The 21,782-nt window shown below is 39.0% G+C and overlaps 1 protein-coding gene across 4 annotated transcripts in view; it reads right to left on the bottom strand.

Moving 5' to 3' along the window:
• The window catches only part of mettl15 (methyltransferase 15, mitochondrial 12S rRNA N4-cytidine), a 53,168-nt gene that overhangs the window by 15,827 nt on the left and 15,559 nt on the right, over nt 1-21,782 (bottom strand). For all 4 annotated transcript variants that reach the window (XM_010731209.3, XM_010731210.3, XM_027281299.1 and 1 more), the window contains one exon: nt 9,627-9,763. In XM_010731209.3, the coding sequence (XP_010729511.3) occupies nt 9,627-9,763 (137 nt within the window). The remainder of the gene's footprint in view (nt 1-9,626; nt 9,764-21,782) is intronic.

Raw genomic sequence — 21,782 nt, 5'->3', positions numbered from 1 at the left:
GTCACACATTTCATTCCTTGAACACTTGAGTACTGTGAATGCACCAAGCATGTTGGCCTCCCATTTTCTCTGTAAATAAATGGTTTAATCTTCTTGGAAACCCAGATTCTCAGTAGACATTTTCCATTAACTGCTACTGCAGGAATATAACCTGAACATAAGCACATCAAATTCATGTACAGCATAGGGCCAGCCATCTTATTAAGACAGCGCAGCCCCCAGTGGATAAATCAGGAATAGTGGTGTATTTTTCTTTTTTATTTGATTTTGAATTAACGACTCCTCTGCCAAATTAGACTCTTTGGCAGACTGGTTCTGGTCTATGGGTTGTACATTTGACACCCCTGCACTACATACTGACTTCTTCTACATGTTTTTGCAAGCCACTGAAGGATTTAAAAATATGCAAAACAGTTACACAACATTTCTAAATTATTAACTTCTTTATGTGGCTTAGACACAGAGTTGGAGATATAAATGCCTTATGTAAGGTCTTATATTATTAAAGAGGACAAGTTTCAGTGGTGAGTTTCAGTGCGGAGGTCCAAGTGTGGGCCCATAATTGCTTAAGAGATCTGAGCTATTTATAGTCGTAGCACCCCACAACATTGACATCATGTAATTCTTTATTATTATTTTGGCATCTCCCTGGATCAGCCTAAAACTGAATATGATTTTCCCAATCTCACAGCGAGAGGCCAAAGCTTTGTAGATTGAATCACAGGGTATGTGACTAAGAGCCAGTGCTGTATTAGTGTAAGCGAAAGCTGAAGCATGACCACTCTTAACTTTCCATTTACCTTGTGTGATACTCTTTTAAAGACTATAAAATGAGTTATTAGTTGAGATAAAGTCAAAAAGCCATCATATATCTGAGACACACTAGCAGTGATAGTAATATCAGACTACTGGTTGGCGATCCACTATTGGCCACACTGTCTAACTACGCTGAACAAAAATATAAACGCAACACTTTTGTTTTTGCTCCCAGTTTTCATGAGATGAACTCAAAGATCTAAAACATTTTCTATATACACAAAATAACCATTTCTCGCAAATATTGTTCATTGTAAATTTGTAATATAATTGTAATATTGTAAATCTGTGATAGTGAGCACTTCTCCTTTGCCGAGATAATCCATCCCACCTCACAGGTGTGGCATATCAAGATGCTGATTAGACAGCATGAATATTGCACAGGTGTGCCTTAGGCTGGTCACAATAAAAGGCCACTCTGAAATGTTCAGTTTTGTTTTATGGGGGGGGGTCTGGGGGAGTCAGAAAACCTCAGTCAGTACTGAACAGTCAGTACCTCGTGTGACCACCATTTACCTCACGCAGTGCAACACATCTCCTTCACATAGAGTTCAGATCAGGTTGTTGAGTGTGGCCTGTGGAATGTTGGTCCACTCCTCTTCAATGGCTGTGCGAAGTTGCTGGATATTGGCAGGAACTGGAACACGCTGTCGTATACGCAGATCCAGAGCATCCTAAACATGCTCATTGCGTGACATGTCCGGTGAGTATGCTGGCCATGCAAGAACTGGGATGTTTTCAGCTTCCAGGAATTGTGTACAGATCCTTGCAACATGGGGCCGTGCATTATCATGCTGCAACATGAGGTGATGGTCGTGGATGAATAGCACAACAATGGGCCTCAGGATCTCATCGCGGTATCTCTGTGCATTCACAATGGCATCAATAAACCTGTGTTTGTCGTCCATAACATACGCCTGCCCATAACATACCATAACCTCACCACCACCATGGGCTACTCGATCCACAACATACGACGATGAACTTGGAGGTGGAGGTGGAGGTGAGGTGAACATGCTGGATGTGGAGGTCCTGGGCTAGTGTGGTTACACGTGGTCTGCGGTTGTGAGGCCGGTTGGATGTACTGCCAAATTCTCTAAAATGCCTTTGGAGACGGCTTATGGTAGAGAAATTAACTTTCAATTCAAAGGCAACAGCTCTGGTGGACATTCCTGCTGTCAGCATGCCAATTGCACACTCCCTCAAAACTTGCGACATTTGTGGTGCTGTGTGATAAAACTGAACATTTTAGAGTGGCCTTTTATTGTGGGCCAGCCTTAGGCACACCTGTGCAATATTCATGCTGTCTATCACAGGTTTACACAGATTTGTTAACAATATTTGAGAGAAATGGTTATTTTGTGTATATAGAAAATGTTTTAGATCTTTGAGTTCATCTCATGAAAATTGAGAGTAAAAACAAAAGTGTTGAATTTATATTTTTGTTCAATGAATTTAATAATATTCAACTATAATTATTATTACCATTCAATATGACCTGACAACTCGGCTAAGGAAAGTGTTTCAAATGGGGGTGCTGTCACCCCCAGGGGTACTTTGGAGTACCGTAGGCAGTGTGTGAAATCTTAAAGTCATGGATAAAATAAATAAGTTCAATAAAAAAATAAAAATAAATAAATAAATATAAGTTTGATAAACCTTGTTTTATGTTCAAGATTCCTGGTTATAATGCAATCATAAACTGCCTTAAAACATCACAGACGAAGATGAAGAAAACAACAAACGTTCACATTCATCATGATGTTCGTTCACTGTGAGCAGCAACGACTCTGATCAAACCAAAGCAAAGAAACAGACTATGCATGAAACAAGCGTTTGATCACTGCAAGCGTTTGATTGCCTACCTGCCACCTAAAACGACAAAGATCCTCTGTGAAGCTCAAGCCCATGTTTCTCACTAAATTTTAAGTGCAGCTTGTCAAAAAGACGCAGTTCAATGCAATGTTCAACTACAGTGCCATCTTACAGCTTGATTCCACCAGGCAGAGAAAATGTAGCATTTAAAGATGCAGTGTGTCAGATTTAGGGGGGCAGAAATGGAATATAACATGCATAACTATTTTGTATTAGTGTAAAACCAGCTGAAAAAAGCAACTGTTATGTTTTTGTTAAGTATAGATGTTAGATTTTGTATCCATAGATATCAGTTCTACAGTAGCCCAGAATATAGACGTTTAACAGTGGAGCGTTTCACGTTTTTTAACACGTTTTACAGCCACCGTAGCTTTTCCTTCATGCTTGAAACTGGAGGGCGAGTGGAGGGGGTTGCAATCCACAACTACACCACTAGTCACTCAATCCTACACACAAACATTTAAATGTTTTTCAGTTACTAGGTTGTTTAATAAATTAGACAGTGATGGTCAGCGCTCAAACAAAAATGTTTGTGCCAGTTAGGGGGGACTTGGTTGAAAAAATATTTCAAAGTGGGTTTTTTTTTTTTTTTTTAAATATTGAAAACCATTGGATTAAGAGTTTCAGCAGTCGCCTAATAATCAGAAGGTTTCTTGTTCAAACACCACATGGACCTCTTAACACATCTGAACAGATGGGTACAGAACACTTTTTTTCTCATACCACACGTACATGTATGATGAACACACATATAAAAATTTACATGCTCTGATTAACACCTCTGATCCAACACTAAACATTACACTGGGTGATGATGATGAATCTCGTTTGGCTTGTTTAAAGTAGAAGTTTTAAGAAGAAAAAAAAAACATACCATTCAGGCCTTTATTCATACAGATATTATATCGAACTCCTAAAGATAATACCCTCTCACCATTTTAAAATGCAAGTTATAATATGGTGTAAGCCAATTTATGGTTTGAGTGTCCTTAAAAGATAATTAACACATTTTTAATAAACACAAGGTCACTTAGTGGAAATGTTTTTTAAGGTTTTCTCTGCCTTTGAAAGATTTCTAGTAGGTGACCTTGTGCTAAGATTTAGTTTTTTGTCAAACTGCTATTCAGGTCAACAAAGAACCACCAAGCTCAATTAAGACATTGTTTATTTTGCTAGAATGGTTTGTCTACACTTTAGTATTTCCTCACAAACCCTTACTAATTTCCTTGCATTCACTTGTTCTTATCCATTCACAATAAGAGTACACTCAGTGAGGACATGAAGAACCTTCTCAGAAGCCTGAGACTGAGCGCATGCTCGTTCAACATGATGCTGCCTCTTCACAAATCAAGCCTGAAATATTCCCTTGTGTTGACCTGCTCAGTTCCTTTACCTGCATCACTGAAGCCTAAGACAAGATGCTGATTGATTGCTTTCAGCAGGGGAGCAGTGATGAAAATATCTACAGTCCGGTGAAGAAAAAAAAAGAAAACCGCTACAAACACAGAACTAACACACAGACTAGTCTTTAAAAATGTGTTTTGTTATAAAAGGGGTATGTTTAAAATTTTAATTTGTGCTACCTCAGTTGACCTAAGGAGGTTTGTGAGACCTCCCTGAGACTTATTATTATGTATTATTACAGCAGGATAGTGAATATGAAACTGAACGGCTGTTGGTGGGCTTGCTTTTGTGTCACAGGAGTGATGCTGCCCAGTTGTTTCTCCACTTGTAATGTAATGTTTATCACCTTCATTTCCTTAAGGTTAAGGTTTGAAAGGTCATTGCTGAACAGTTAGAACGTGTTGCATCAGATGAGGAAAGTTACCCCGGGTGTTGTTTGTGATGTGTGATTGATTGACTGATTGCGGTTATTAATTAAAAAAAAAAAAAATCCCACCAACGAACTCACTCAACTCACAACAGTGCAGTTGGTTTGGCAGTGATATTTATTACCTACACGTTTTGTTGCAATCCTTATCCCGCAGTTACGGATTTGATTTGCCGACTTCCCGTACCTGTCTTGTTCTAACACAGCCAGAGGCTGGTCACCTTGGAGACCTGCTGTGGATATGGGTATGGCCTGGCACAAGTTTTACATTTTTCGCCCCCGGACTTTCAAGCTGTAGCTTTGGGCAGACATGTAACACTGAACAGCTTGTTGACATTGCTAAGATGATGTCTCGCTTAGTCTTTCTGCAAATATAGATATACAGGGAAAAACACACACAACTTGTTTAGCCCCTTTTACTGCTCATGTGTCATAGTCCACGTTTTGCCCCAACAACTCTCAGTCACATTCATTTCTTGTTATAGGCTACCAATTTGAACTACAGTGTCCTTTTTGAGACGTTATAAAATAAACCCATTTTAATAAATCAACATTACATGTTTTCTGTGACAATTTGCCATCATTGTTGTTACTTTCAGTCTACGAATGAGTCAATCTCTGTAAGTTCCTATATTAAAATATTCAACTTCACAGCAGAAATAAACAGTCTCAGTATCTTGCCCAAGGACACTTCGACATGCAGACTGGAGGAGCTGGGGATCGAATCTCAGATCATCTGATTAGTGGATGACACACTCTACCTCCTGAGCCAACCGCCCCAAAAGATGCAACAAGCATTGATAGGATCGATGCAGCTGTACTTGCCATTGTAACAGAAATTTTAAATTGGTTTATTTCTTTAATTATCAAGCAAACGTTAGGTCACTGGTTGTCAAACTGTGGTACTTAAATTTTCTGTAGTACTAACTGGAGGAATCTTAAATATTTTTTTAAACATATCAAACCATCTACAACATTTTAAAAGAAATTAAACTGTGTATTAAACTCACGCTGCTTGGAGAGACGAATATGTTCTAAGGTGGTACGTGGTATAAAACGTTTGACAAACACTGGGTTAGGTCAACTGCTCCTAGCTGCTACTAACATAGCTTCTGTATTGACTGAAAGTTACATTCACAGGACAGATACTACATCACTTGCTATTGATTGGATTGGGTAAAGCTAAATGAAAGAACCCATTTCCTAAGAAATTAATGTACACAAAGTCAAGCAGGATAAAGTGAACCAGAGTCAGATTAGTCAGATTGTTATGTTAGATCAGCAGCAAAGTATCCAAATCATATATTACATTTGCATTACATCCTCAGTATGTGCACCAAACTCACATGAATTCAAGATTTGTCACTCAAATCAGACTCAGAAGAACAGAACTAAACAAAACAGAACTAAACACTACACAACACATAACAACAATGCAAAAGAAAGATATAAGACAATCAACTCAATGAAAAGGAATGAGAAGGGATAGACATGTAGTGTAACAGTCAGTAATAACATTACTGAAAACACAGGCAATTTGATAGGAGAATAAAAAACTTCGAAATAGGCCAAAAGAAAATTGATAATGTACAGAATTAAAACAAACTAGGTCTCATGTACCAAAGTTTTCAGATTCTAGTGATGGCTTTGTGCAAAAAGTGCATAGTAGTGGCGTACTTAGATGTTGCATTTTGGGTGGACCAGTACAAAAAAAATGAATAAAATAAAATAAAAAAAGACTTCATGATTCATCTTATTCTTAAAACACCTGCATAACCAGCAGTGCATCGCCTCTACTGTGCAAGGCAATGTTAATTGAAAATTTTACTGCACAAAGTGCCAATTAAACATAAACTTAAACACCAGAGAAGGTGTCGGCATACTGCGTATCATAGCGTGTATCAGACAGAAACTGAACATGTAACATATCCCTCGTGCCTTAATTACAGCCATTGTTGGTTTAGTACCATGGTCAGAATAACAGCTGCACTAGCAAAGAACAACAGTAGACTTATACGGCTAATAAACAACACGCCATTACTAAATGTGAAATCCCACTATGGGCATATATGAATCAGTAAAAAATTATAAAGCAACAGGCCTACCTTGCTCGTTGTATCATAGCCTACAAAATATGGTGCAAATTCCTTGACTGATTTAGCGTTGAATATGAAGATCTTGTCACTGTGCAAAGAGTCACAGAGTTCATCTTCAAAGGACAAGAGGGCCAAGTTGTTGAGACAGGTAATACTTATGGATGCTCTGTGGTCCATTTCAATCCATCTTGCAATGGAGAGCAGTGTCTCAACACTACAACAAGTCTTGCAAAGAGTGATGATGGCTGAAAGTAGCTTGTTCCAATTTGAAAAATGTCAGGAGCACAAATACTGCCACAAGGGATGGAACTTTGGAACGCAGTTGCTCAATGAATATTGCCAATTCAGCATCCTCAACTGAGATGTGGTAGTGATCACACATGGTCAGCAGAGACTCCTTCTGTGCAAATGTCTTAGACTGTGGGAGAAAAGTTGCTGCTGCTCTCATTATTCCACACTGATCCTTCTGGAAACGATTGTCCAGCTCTGTCAGCTGTCTATCAAGGATATCGTTCCAGATGTGTGTTAGGTCATCATCATTTCCCACGCTTGTTGTTATCCCCAAACTAGTTGTGACCACATGTCCTGCGAGCCTTACTGGGAAGCCTTCTCCCATTAGTCCCAGCTGTGATGTCCCAGCTCGTGATTTCATTTTTCTGCATCAGCTGCATAATAATGGGGGTGCCTGTTGTTTTTTGTTTGTTTCTGCTTTGATTTTGCGCAACAGCAAGGAGGCTGCTGACTACAGCAGCTAATTTTGAACATCTGGGCTCATCATAGTTCTGTTTCTGGGCAGCTGCTCTTCACAATTGCGGATCTGTGGATCATAATTGCACATGAACTTGAACAGTTCTATGAAGATCCTTTATTGTGAGCATCTGCATTTTCTCTGTCCATGTAGGATGATGTCCTGCTTGGCACAAATTTGAACATCTGAAACAACTTTTAGATGGTCCCGATTCCTTTTGATAAATGAACAGCCCACAGCATCATGGTTCATTTCAAGCCTGGAGCTCTGTGGATTTGAAACTTGTCCAGTGAAATGGAGTGGGGATTGCTCGTCTGGTGTCGCATGCTTGACGTGGGTGCTTCCAGTCCACAAAGCCCTCTGTCACAAACGGGCCATCAACTCTGCTGGGAAAATGTCTGCACATTTTACAGAAAACGGCGTCATTGTTTACACTGTTCCAACCAAGAACTGTCCATACCACTTGAGAAACACCTTGTTTTTCTATTCTTGACAGTTCAGGAAATACCTCCAAATTTGGTTGTGAAAGTGGTTCATCAATTGCAGATAAACAGGGATTAAACCAGCCTCTGGCTGCCTGGGAGAGGGCACAGGCACAGGGGAGCAAGCCACCGAGTTTGTGGGCTGATGAATCTGAAGAACTGAGTTGAGTGAATTCAGTTGATGGAGGCAGTGGCATGTCTTCTTCCATAACACATTAAAGAACTTTGTTTGGCCATTATTGCGGCTGTAACATTATGTTGACTGAAAAGCTAGCTAGCTGGCTGAAGGCGGCTCAGAGTCTGTTGGAACAATACCAATACCAAGTACTTTCTTACAACTTGTTTTAACAGTTCTGTTTTAATCAGATGACAAATTAATAAACGCACAGTAAATCAGTTCACATTTATCTTTTTTTTTTTTCCAATTGTTTTATATTTTTTTGTACTTTGCTCTGTGTGGCAGTGAGTAATTTCGATGGGTCAGTGCCAGTTAAGATCATAGGTCATATGATTTCAGTTTGTGTGTGACATGTAAATCCAGTGTTTCTGGCTTGAGCAGAGCTTCGAAGGCAGAGGGAAGTCATAGCAACAACAAGAATGGTGAAGAGTAAAGAATAGCGAGGCTCAACATGCAGGAAACAAAGCCCATTAAAAGACATGGGTGAATATCACTCAGGGAACAGAGCGTTACTTTTATAAGTTTAATGATTATAAATAAACATTAGGGGTTGAAATGATTCTTTTTGTACTGTGAAACTGGGTTCAGATTCACACCAACACACAACAGTTTGCATTAAGGTTATACTTTCCTCTAGACACAGCAGTACAGAGGAGAGAGAAAATCCTCTAACCCTGTTGTGCGGATGCACTGCGTAGGCTGCCAGGGTCTTTTACTCAGGCTTCCAATAATATTGGTTAATTGCTAGATTTCTCTAGCTTCTCTCAACTTGCATCACGAGTAGGCGTGGAAGAGTTTACAGCAGGGGTATATTGCTGCTGACAGGATACAGTGTTCTCATTCTCTCTCTATCTCTCTTAATTGTCATTCCCTGCTCACAGGCACATTGCTCTGGCAGATTCCCTTGAGAGAGGTTTCCCCAGAATCTACGTAAAAGGATTCCTTCCCACGCCATGGTCTTAGGAAAATCTCATTTTCATCCTCCCGCGCCTTGCTGATGCACACACACACACACTCCCTCCCTCTCACCCTGGCATTGTGTCCTCGTGTCTCCCTGTTCTCCCACTCTCATGTTTTCTTTTTTTTCCTCTCTCTCTCTCTCTCTCTCTCTCTCTCTCTCTCTCTCTCTCTCTCTCTACTTCTTAACTTCTCTGGGCTTCTCTCTCCTCCCCCGCCCCCCCTCATAACTTATAGATTCTCCGTGGGAGGCAGCATCTCCCTCATACTGCAGGCGTGGGCCCTTACTCTGACAAATGACATGCCGGGCCCACCAGCTTTGCGTGGGGGGAGAAAAGCTTTAAGTTAAGAAGGAGGAATGGATTTGATTGGATGGTGAAACTCAGGGGCTGTATCTTGGCAAGCAGTATTTGATCGGAAGAAGTGAGAAATACAGGGAGAACCGCAATACTAAATCACACCTACACTATGTTTTAAGAAATAATGACCACAAACCAAACACTGCTCAAAATGGTCAAGCTGTCAGCTGTGACTATACAAATGTATGGCAAAACAGAGATAGTATAAACATTTGTCTAGACTGCTTATAACATGAGCTAACTTGTACTTTGGTCTACTTGATACTTTTCAATAAATCACTTACGAGTGTTCCTTGGCTAACTGCTCGGCCAGAGAAATTGCTGTTGGATCTCGGTCTAAAGCCAGGACTGTGACTTCAGGGACCATATTCAGCATTGCTTTGGTATGACCGCCACCTCCAAATGTCATGTCCAGGACCACCTACATGCGAGAAACCAAGAAAACAACACATTCTTCTCACACCAGGACTCCATATACACTATTAATCATCATCATCATAATCATCTTCTTATCATCACAATGTTAATTCTTCATTTCAGTGCTTAAGTCACAGTGGTGCACCGACATGAGATGTTTCTGAATGTGTCTTATTTCTGGGTACTTAATGTCACTATTAAAGCGTAAATTTATCAGGTGATGCCAGTAATTCTGTAATTATTGTGTATATACACTGTTTTTCAAAAAATCTATCCCTCTAATAAGAATTTAGATTAGAACAACATCCTTCAATAACCATCAATATGTTTTTATAAACATTTTTTGGCTAAAAAGTATTTTTAGAATATGCCAAAACATTTGACACTTAATAACAATCCAATAATTAATTATTATGGTGTGCAGGAGGTTGCTCTTAAGTGGCTTAATAACTTAATTTAAATGATAGAGAACAGTTTGTATCCATTAATTGTTTCATATCTAAAAAGCTACAAATATTTTGTGGGGTACCTCAGGGTTCTAATCCCAGCCCTTTACTATTTGTGATGTACATTAATGACTTGACCATGACATGTATAAATCTTCTCCCAATATTATTTGCAGATGATTATAGCAACATAGCAACAACAACTTTAAATCTTTGTTTTTAACAAAAACAACTCCTACTCCAAGACAGTAGCTACAATATTCAGTAATGGAATGTACCTCATTTAAGATTTTTAGGAATTATTAATAGATGAAAGAAGAACCATATTAAACATGTAAAAGACGCTTGGTATATATACAAAAGCTTTCAGAAGGTTTTTAATTTCCAGCAGCAAAGATTCATCTGCACCTCTGTTCAGAAAATACTTATTGCTGTCCTTAGATAAGGTTAATGTGTTTCATACATCTCCATGACACTTTCATATTTTATTATTATTTCATCTTCAGACATTCACTCTATAAAAAAATATTTCCATTTACCATACTGTCATGTCAAGACATCATATTTTTTTATCAAATGTAGAGGTCCACGGTTATGGAATTCACTGAATGTAACATTGAAATTGTCATCTTCCACACTGGTCCACAGGTTAATACATTTCTCATTTCATCTTGAACCATGAGTTAAGGTGATTTCTTGCTTTTATATATACTGTATCTACTTTTTCTGTTTTCTTTCATTCTTTAAAGACTGTTTGTGCTGTATTGTTATTTTTTTATTGTATTGCAATGTTATTCATTTTCGTCATTCGTTTAGTATAATTCTGCCAATGAACTAAACTAAACTCAAATAATTTATTTGAAAATGTATTTGAATTAGAAATAAATAAATAAATTTAAAATTGCAGATAAGTTTAGGGTAGACTTCCTCTATATATATAGAGAGATTTTTTTTTTAACACTAATAACACTAATACTATGAACTTCATGTCTCAACTGATCATAAAATCAATTTTCAACTCATAATGTAATGTAACATTTGTAATCAACATGCATTATTACAGTATTCTGCTTCACATCCTGTATGAGAGGCAAACACTCTCAAATACTAAATTCTTCCACAAGTTCTTTTTGTGTTATTTTCTTCTGCATTTGCATTTTAAAATACTGTGATAGATTAAAACTTTATTGTGGGAACAGTTCATCTGAAAAAAAAACAACCCACTGACGCAAGATACACAGGGAAAGGCAAGCATTTGTTTAATCTTTATTTAAATTATCTATCATGTCTTGCAATTTCAGGGAAATGTTGATTATCTCTGTTGCTTTATTTCAAAGTCTCATAGCAGTGGTCCTGTAGAACAATTAAACCATTATTTATGGGTTAGTTCATTAGAACTAAAAATCGTTACTTTAGAATCAATATTTCATATCAGTCAACATCGTCTTAATCAATTATTTTAATGTGAACAGTGGAAAAAAATATCATCTGACTCCATTGTTTTGGTTTTATGGTACAAAACTTTACTGAACTTTGGTTCACTCCCATTGTTTTCCAATTTCCAGCAGCAGGACAAAGCTCTAATCCCAGGGTTTCAACCTGGAAATTTTCTTGGCAGAGGTTAAATTGGAATTACAACTCTGAACACGCTTTGATTGCAAAAGTCCGCGTGTCAAGCAAAAGAGACCCAAGATATTGGCTGAAGTCCAAACCGTGGAACTCATCAGCTGTCATCTGACAACAATTTAGCTTTTTATTTGATTTATCTACATTTATATGCATCTGTCTGTTTATAAAGATGAACAGAAATGTATTTTTCTCACATATAAAGTTGCTAACTGGAATGCGGAGGATATCTATTATCCGTTTTCCAGATTTGCACTGGCTACACCAAAAGCCTAGAAACATCGACCACCATTGTCACAGAGGCTTAATCATCTTGAGATGACAGCCGATTGGTTCTGAAATTGTCCAACCTCCGTGTCAACTTCCAAGTCATGATTAAAATTAGGAAACTCTGATATATCAACACTTTCTATTATGGAATCATCTAAAAAAGAAAAATGGATGCTCTAAATTAGCAAAAGACTCATGGGAATCTTCCTCATCTCATAAGCGTGAACCTGGCATGAGTGTTGCCAGCCCCATCAATTCAATAAACTGTGGACACAGTTGGCCTACAGTCACCAATTAACGAGGACACTTGCTAATCTTAAACACTGCAGTGCACTGCAGTGTTTTCCTTTCACGTCCCATTCTGACTGTGACTGACTGAGGCATTTGCTTCAACTTTTCCCACTTTCCTCAATCTTGCAACATGCTTTGAATAATTATGAAAACGGATATAATCAATCACCTATGGAGCTTACATATATACAGATCATGATGGATCTCAGCAGACAGCAGGGAACCACCACTATAATATACTCTACCTGCCAACTCTTTGTCTTTTGGTGGGACCACTCACTTTCAGGCTTTGAAGATATTAAATGGTACTACTTACTGTCCCAACAACATGCTAGCTAAATGCCTCCTTTAAGCGCGGTGCAATGACTAGAGCAAACAGCGCTCTGACCAGTATTTTAATGAGCTCAAGATTATCCTTTCTTGTGCACAGTTTGAAGATGAACTAAAACACTTCATGTACCCAAGACCTTCTGCTCTGCACTTGCAATTATGTGATAAGAATAGGACCTTCAGTCTGAAAAATAATAACATTTAAATGTAAGGCAACCACGAGAGAGCCAAAAAACCTATTACTATTTTAAAATGAATTATTATTATTATTTAATGTTATTACTATGATTTAATGTTAGCTCTTTAATTACAGTATATTGAATGCACATCTTTCAAATAATCTTTCTAACTTACAATGCTATAAGAGTAATAAGGTTGAAAATCAGGGTAGGGTACATTTACTATGCTCTTCGTATTGATGAATTAACAGGTTTAAAATATGCAGAGTATTTGCATGTCACTGTTACAGTGAGTTACAGGTATTTATTAACTGTTAAACACCATTTATTAATCATATAAAAAGGAATAGAGTGGGAAAATGTTATTCATGAAAGAAATGTCCAATACCTGCCAACCATTCTGCATCTTTTCTGTTAGTCAGGCAGCTGTAAACTCAGCAGTATTCATTAATACTTGCAAAGCAGAAAACGTCTTCTGTATATTTCCTTATGCATTTCATCAGTGCCACTACTACAAAAAAAAGGGAAAGAAAACAGTCTGAGATTGTTTGAATAATTGGTTGGATTATGCTTTACTTTTTATGTTTTTACATTTCTGCTATGTGACCTATTATAATGTCAGCAAATGGTACGGAACAGATGCAAAATGACACAAAAGGAAATGCCAGCTATTCCCCACAAAAACATTAAACATGTCGATCGATAGTGACGTTGAAGGTGGGGTGTGTGCGTGCATGTGTGAAGAAGTGATCAATGGCGGTTCCCTCTCCTTTCCAGCGCACAGCAGCAGATGGGGAGGGGGTGTGGGCTAGTGGGATGAGTCACACGCATAATGAACTTGCCTGTTGTGCTATTCAATACAAAAAAGGAAAATGAAAACAGAAACACAAACACAAACAGCAAAGTAGGCTGGCTTTTATCGAAACAGTCGACACAAGCAACCGGGAGATAAACTAGTCTCTGAAACAGTCTCTGCTGGAGTGTGCAGCACTTGTCACAACAATCATGTTGTCACATCTTCAGGAAGCTGTGGCCAGACGAACAAAGGTAAAACCTATTTATGTCACTGGTGCAAATGATAGAACAGACTGCCAAATTGATTCTCAATATAATTAGAGGTGGTTGATTGAAAACATAAATACAGTATGTTTATTCACATCTGAATCACTGCCGCAATGAGCACAGACACGATCCATCTTTAAGGGTTTTAATACAAGTTAAAACCCTTTCACTCTCTCTCACTCACACGCACACCAAATAGACTAAGCTAAAAATTAAATGTGTGCAACCAAAAATGTAGAATTGGATGTTTACAGGGTCATTCATAAGGTAAATTGAAAATCTAGTCTCCTCACCCTGAGGGAAAACAAGCTTCTTCAAAAGCCCTGAATGCTGTTGTTGTGAAAGCCCTCTTTTTCAAAAAGCCTGCTGCTTCTGCCACCAGATGGACAAAACAACTTCTTGAAAAGATTTGGTGATAATGGGTTTGGCATTTGCGATGATGATTGACACCAAACTTGGGAGTGAGTCATTCACATTGATATTTCATACGCAGAGGTGTCAGCGAGGCTCTCACCTAGACCAGGCCTTTCCGAGGAAAGCAGTAGACTGGAAAGAAGCCAGAACACCATGTGGGTCGTCTCAGGCTCTGGATGCAGAGATGAGGCTTAAAACAAAAGTAATTACTGAAGTCTGTGCTTTGTACTTTGTTTAGGGTGTGTAATATCTGCCTTTCCCAGCAGAGGGAATAGGAGAGTTAGGAGTGGTCCGAGTGGTGCAGTCCAACGGTGAAGCTGCAAGGTGCTATAATGCAGGACACTTCAGCAGTCACCCTACAGCATTCTCAATGAGAGCTTTTCTTCCCAGAAGGAAAAGGTAAACACATTATAGACTCTCATTTGCTGTGTTAAATCAAAAATATGTGTCTATTTAGGGAGGTTTTACAAACATATTATGTGGGGAAAGAAAAATGTTTGATTGAAAGTTTTGCAAACAAAAGACAGCTCACACAAGAGTAAATAATATCCTGGCCGTATGGAAAAAAGGGCCTCATCTCAAGTCTGCTTATGGTTGAATTCATTAGGAAAAGGGGAACAGGAACCTGAGAGAAGGCTGAGTACTCACCTAAATCCTACTTGTGACTCCCCAGCCCAGGTCAGTTACAGTGGGGGATCTAAAATGTCATTGAGGGGAGTTTTTACAGATCTTGTTACACTAACACACAGACCATTAGGGAGACAGATACACAGGTACAGGATCGCTTTTCTTGTCGCGTCCGTTGCCATGGCAAGAGTGAAGGTAACCGGTTTGCATTTCTCTCTCTGTCACACAAAGTTCATGGAGATACAAGTGCGCACAAATTTTGGCCGGGTTTGCAGCATGAGAGCGTGGTATGAACAGATGAAGGTGGAGGTTGTGATTATGGAAAAGTTTGCTGGTTTTATCGACTGCAAAGTAGTGAAGTGTCTACATACCTGGCCATTGTCTTTGTGCACTTGGCTCTGAGCGTAAATCTCTAAACTTAAAACTGCTGCTATGCTGAAAAAATATTAAGACTATCTCATAACAAAATTACCTACAGCTACACGTATGTCACCTTCCGGCAGCCTCAGGAGCGCTCGTTTTTCTACAGCTTCTCTTCAGATGCCAAACTTTCCTGAAAGAAAGAGTGTAAATAAGTTTTCCTCTCTCTCCTTTATTTAAAAGTAGAGAAAAGGCGTGTGCAATGGTCTTGCAGGAAGGAGGCGGCGGTTGGGGTGGGGTGCACAAAGCAGATGGCCAGTGAGAGCAGACAAACTCAAAAGGCATGAAAGCTTCCCGCAATTACTCTGTCGAGAGATTATGTTGATGGTGATCAGCGATGTCTGAGATGCACACGGCCTTTTGCCTCACCTACTTAAATTTAAAATAAACAGACTACCTGTGTGTCTGAGAGTAAGTAGGAGAGAGTGAGTGAATGAGTGATAAAGTGATACAGGAGCACAAAAATGTTGACAAAACCCTGCCAGAGGGCTCCTTCAAATGCCTCTCTGTATGTTAAAGATAATCTCTGTCTTTTGTCAAAGGAATGCTGCAGAGTTACGACAAATACTTTCATTCCTCATCTATTCAGCGCTGTTTGCTCTCTTCTGGCATGGGTTTAAATAAAAGGCACTTGAAGAGGTATTTGAGCTAGTTAGGACAAGACACAGCATTTGCTCATTTGCCTTCAAAAACACGCATCTGAAGTTTGTAGGTCATTTCCAAGTGAATAAGTGAGAATCAACAAATCCTTTTTGGAGGCGCTCAGAAGTCATGAAGAAAGGCCAGCCTTTTTCAGAGACCGGCAGTACATGTGTGAGAGACTTAAAAATATTTTTCTATTACTTTTTTTTTTAAATGTCCCCTGATGTTACAATGCTAAGTAGACTAATGAGAAACAGGAATTAATTATGAGGATTTGGTGAAGGAAGAAAGTCATCCAACTGTAATATAACTGTGTTGGAGCATGCGTAAGGACCGTTTAGTCATTCTAGTGATCAGAGTTCTTGTCATAAGTTGTTTTTACTAATCCTAGCAGATGAATTTACACCAATAAGGAAATAAGGATAGTTTTTTTTACTCTGGGACGTTTAGGCTTTAGGATTTTGTGCGTCATAATGAGACTCAACACTTCCCCTGCTGTACAGTTGGTTGGTTACACAGAGATAATACAACAGGTCTTTTTATGACTAGCCTAATGTTTGAAAATTTGAGATAAATAGGCTTGTGATAAGGTGAGTCCCTCAGTCCTCCTGTTGCTCCACCACTTTGTTCAGCAGCTGTGTCAACACTAATGAACAGATTATTGCCATGAAATTTGGGGCTGATATTCACAGTCCCCCCAAAGGATAAATTCTAATTTGGTGAACGTTATCATGCTAATTGTAGGTGACGTATGATTAAATGTGAGCCTGTGAGTAAATAGGAAAGGGGGTTGAAAAATCAAAAAAACTGGTAAAAAAAAAAAAAAAAAAAAAAAAAAAAATACCAGGGTAAAATAATTTTTACCCTGGCATTTCTTTTTATGACAAACACATGTTGAAGGCCCTGCGCTTATAAAGGGGCTGAGAAAGATTAAGCGTTATTGAAGCCTGACTTAAAGGTCAAGTATGTCAGATTTAGCGGGGTCTACAGAATGTGTCAGAAATGGAATATAATATCAATAACTATGTTTTCATTAATGTATGATCACCTGAACAGAATTGCTATATTTTGTGTTACCCAAATTAAGCCTTTTATATCTACAGAAGCTGAGGGTCCTCCTCCATGGAGTCCACCACCATTTAAAACCATCATGTGCTAGTTTGGGCTTGTTATTTGTGTGTTTCGTGGTCACCACAGTTTCTCCTTCACACTAGGAAGGAGAGGGTGAGACGAAGGGGCTGCAATCCGGAGCTACATCGCAAGATGCCACCAAATCCTACACACTGGTCGTTTAAGTCCACCTGTGAATGCATTCTTCTTTTTCGTCTCTTGTTTTTATCCCAGAAGAGTTGTTTATCAGTGTCAGTCACTGCACTGTTTTGGTTCACACACTTCAAGCAGACTCAGTCATACTGTGACTGGAATGTACCCAAATCCAGCCAACATGTACATGCAGGTACAACAAGGCTGACAAAGATTAACACTTTTCTGTATCAAATGAAATCTAAGAGGTTCACATTTAACTATTGGAAGTTGAAACTAATGATTCATTTAACGATTCACGCTCCCTAGAACATACCAGACCCAAAGGGATGTCCTTTGTTCTGCCAATTAACAAAAAGTATTCAGCTTAGAATTAAATGCCACAGTTACAAACAATAAAACAAAAATTCCCATTTGAGACTGCCATCATTATTCAATTATCACAGCTTTCATCTTTTTTTTTTTGATTGGTCAGCACCGCTCTTGTTCCAAGCAATCACAAAACACTGCTGGCGTGATTATGTACAGGAAGTAACAGCAAGCTGCAACTGCAAGTCAGGCGTCTTCCCCTGAGGATGAGGTGACTGAGAAACGAGAGCAGCTGAAGAGCCATTGTCTGGTAGTAAGTGTGTATCATATACTGCACGGAAATATCCACAGAAAGACAGAAAAAAATATATAGGCTGCAAATAAATGTTGAGCTTTCATTGTCAGCCATGGACACTAAAAATAAGGAGCACTGAGTAACACCCAATGTTAAAGTTTTGGTTAATATAAAGTCTGAAACACTGGACTTTTCTCATTGGCTGTCTATCGTGGGAAAATAGTCACAAAGTCACACATACTGAGCAGGCAGGTCCAGTGTCCATCCCTTTTTTGGATTGGTTGAAATATGACATAGACTGTTGGTCTACAGATGTGTGTGTGTTCTCAGTGAAGCACAAGGCAGAGAAAACTATCTAAACAATTTTAGGAAGCTGTCTAGTCTGTTTGTCAGTGTCTCCCAACACCATATATAGTAAATTTCAGGCACAAATCTGCCCTGTTATGAAATGCATATGCAAGTTTAAGTGTCTATATGTTCTTCCTGATGTCACCTTGCTTTGAGCTCAGGAGAGCATTGTAACGGTTCACAAAGCCGTGGACATCAAGCAGCTTATTAACTGTATTTGTGGAGAAAGAAGTGAACCAAAAGTGATGATCAAATATATGACATATTGTGCAGGACTATGTGAACTGTACAAATAACTCTGTGTCATAAGTCAGTTAAAGCTGCTTCACCACCATTTATAAAAAAAGGAGGTCAGATGGGTGATACATACGTGATACATGAAAATAACGAGTCGGCTATTTTCTACCTCCTCAAGACACCTCTCAAGTATTACCTTGCTTATACAACAGCCATTTACTACCAGATAAAGGTTGTCTTAGGGTGGTGGAGAGTAAAGCACAGGAGGAGCCACTAGGTCAATAAGAGGCAAACATTTTTATTTCAAAGTTTAGAAATCCGCTTAAGTAGCAGTTGTTTGTACAAATAAAAAGGTAAACCCACAGCTATCAAAGATAATCCTTAGTTTGCCATTATTGTGGGTGGCCTAAAATAGAAAATCCCCATTCAATATAATAATGAGAGCCACCAGAGAAAAGTCCATTTGTGATAAAAATCCACTGTAATGCAAATTCATGGGCCAGCCCAAGGCTTGACTTTACCAAACACAAACACACCATCTCTATATTTACTGTAATAGGTCTATGATCATGAATGTTCCACCTGATGAATGCAATATTATTGTGTGGATGGTTTTCTGGCAGAAGTGTAAGCAGGAGATGAAACCGCTATAAACTGAATTTAATCTGACCAAATAGCAGAAAATAAATATTTTAATTCTATTAAAGCAACGTTATCTCTCACAGGGAGGAAGCTACAAAACCACACCACACAACTAATTTGCAATGAACCGATTTAAATTATTTAGAGCCGTGTGTGTGTTTTTTTCTAATGCGCTTTAATTTTTCCAATATAGGCGCGAGCAGGGGCTCTGGTTAATGTGATGTTATCTGTGAGTCATCCTGGATGGCAACCAGACTATGTGGAAATATGTGGAAAAATTTAACTACTCAAAAAATAATAATCCGATCAGCTCTGGTAAAGGTTGAAGACTATCAGTAGATCTTCCTCCTTTGGTCTCAGGTGGATCATTTTTTTAAACATTTTGTACAGAAGTGTGCCACGATCGCTGTCCAAGGTGCTGATCCTGGGACAACCGGGGATGTGGGAGCTGTCAGAGAATACTCAACATTGTCCCTTAGGTTAGGTAAACTGGTGACAAAAAACATTTTGCCTGTAGGTGTGAATGTATCACTTTGCATTGCTGAAAGGCAGAGTCCTGTGGGAATGGGCACCACAACAGAAATACCACTCACCTACGCTGTAGTGGGGTGGCAGCAAAACTCTCAGAGACACATATCAACAAAACAAAACCCACGAATCTCAAGGTATGACTGGATACCATGACAGGAAATACATGTTTTGTCATGTAGTGGGTGAACTTTACCTTCAGACAACATTGCATAGAAATTGGTATTTTTGCAGTGTAACATCCCCAGTTTCAGAGTGCACAAGAGTATCACTGTGATAAATATGGACAGCTGTACATGTGTATTTGTTATGATTATTTGTTATATTACTTATGTTCACAACTTTGTGAGTGCCTAAAAATCAACAACACAAGACACAGCAGCTAGCTAATATTATTCAGAAAGACCTTGCCAACAACTAGATGTGTCAGATTTACTCTTTTCTGGAGGCCTCTTGCTCAGTCACTGCCAGTCACTTTTCTGTTCTTAGCTTCCTCCACCAATGTCCTCTTAGGTCTCTTATCCTCTGCCATTATACAGGCTGCTGAGCCCAGCTACATTGCCCGCTTGCCCAGCTCTGGTTCTGTCATGACAGTGGCTCTGCTCCCTGTCAGCATTCTGCCGTGCCCCAGGCCTGAAACCCTCCCCTTACGGTCCAAAAAAACCTGTGGTACAAACACACTACCCCATGTGCTCTGAGCTCACAGTTCAGGCATCACGGCTAACAAACTGAGCTACCCTTAGCTGACAGCAGCTATAGTTTACAGCAGTTTACTTTACTGTCCATCGGGAAACTCACAAAATAACATTTTCTCCATGAAATATGACCCAGTTTATAGTTTGTACTTGTTAATAGTTTGTGGTGTATGACTTAGTGACGTCAATATGATTTAGTTATTGTACTGATTAAAGATATTGTATGGTGTAAAACAACACAACTAATTTGACAAAACTGCGAAAACTACCACCACTATGGCCCTTATTACATTATAGGCATCATAAAAGTAGACTTTGAGTGTTGCATTGGATTGCATTAGACTGTACAGGTGTACCTAATAAAGTGTATTTCCATGTGTGGAAAAATGTCACTTTGGGCAAGTTTGATGGAACCACATCTGTCATCGTCAGCTTATTGGTTATATATGGGTGACATAACCATTTTTAAACATGTTGACCTGACAAAGATCCAACTGGGATTATCTATGTGAATAAAGTTGTGGTTTGAAATCAGTGTGGAGAGGCAATACTGTTACACTCAATTTACCTGCTGGTGTTACCAACAAAATGTTGGCGGTGTAGCAGTGGAATCAAAGTTTAGAGCCACGATTATCACTTTATCATTTTTCAGGGTTGCAGTCACTGACGTAGGATGCCAAGCTAGAAGCCGTAATGACTCCTAATTTAATGGATAGTGGTTGTGGTTATCTGACGTAGCTTGAGGGTCACTGTAACCCTGTTGCATGGAGGGAGACATAAAGATACACTGTGCCACATTATCCATGCCTCTGGAGTTCTTCCTAGATGTAACTAGTGCCTCCTTCTCTAGCACCTTCCTTTACATGATCGGCTGCTAAATGCTTATTTTTTTGGACTTAATGGATAATTGGTTTTAAAGCAAGTAGCTTTAACGCTGCTGACATATTATGAAGCTTCTAATACCCCCTTAATCTACTCACCAAACATCATCAAACTCCACACATTTTCTTTCTTTTCCTTCCTTTACGTGTTCTTCTTCTTTTTTTTCTTTTTTTTTTTTTACACTCACCACCACTTTCAGATAATTCAGGCCAGCTCTGCCTTTGTTTTTGGTTACATTTGTTATATTTTTCAATAAAAATCTGACTGCAAGGAGGAAAACCCCTGTCCCTATCCTCCTCTACATAAAGCTCATAAAGCCCATGTCAAGCATCCGCCCACTTCAAGGAGTCCTGAGACTGGCTCTTACACCACCGCGGCGCTGACGATATCCCTGGAGAAACATGGATAGCAGGCACTTGTGTCTTCTCTGGAACTATGAGCCAATAACTCAATGTTTACTGTATATCAACCCAAGGCAATGATTAGTCTTTCTACCATTTTATAGACTGATTGCATT

This window comes from Larimichthys crocea, chromosome VIII (genome assembly GCF_000972845.2).
Source record: "Larimichthys crocea isolate SSNF chromosome VIII, L_crocea_2.0, whole genome shotgun sequence".
Taxonomy (NCBI): domain Eukaryota; kingdom Metazoa; phylum Chordata; class Actinopteri; family Sciaenidae; genus Larimichthys; species Larimichthys crocea.
This window is presented reverse-complemented; position numbering and strand designations above follow the sequence as displayed.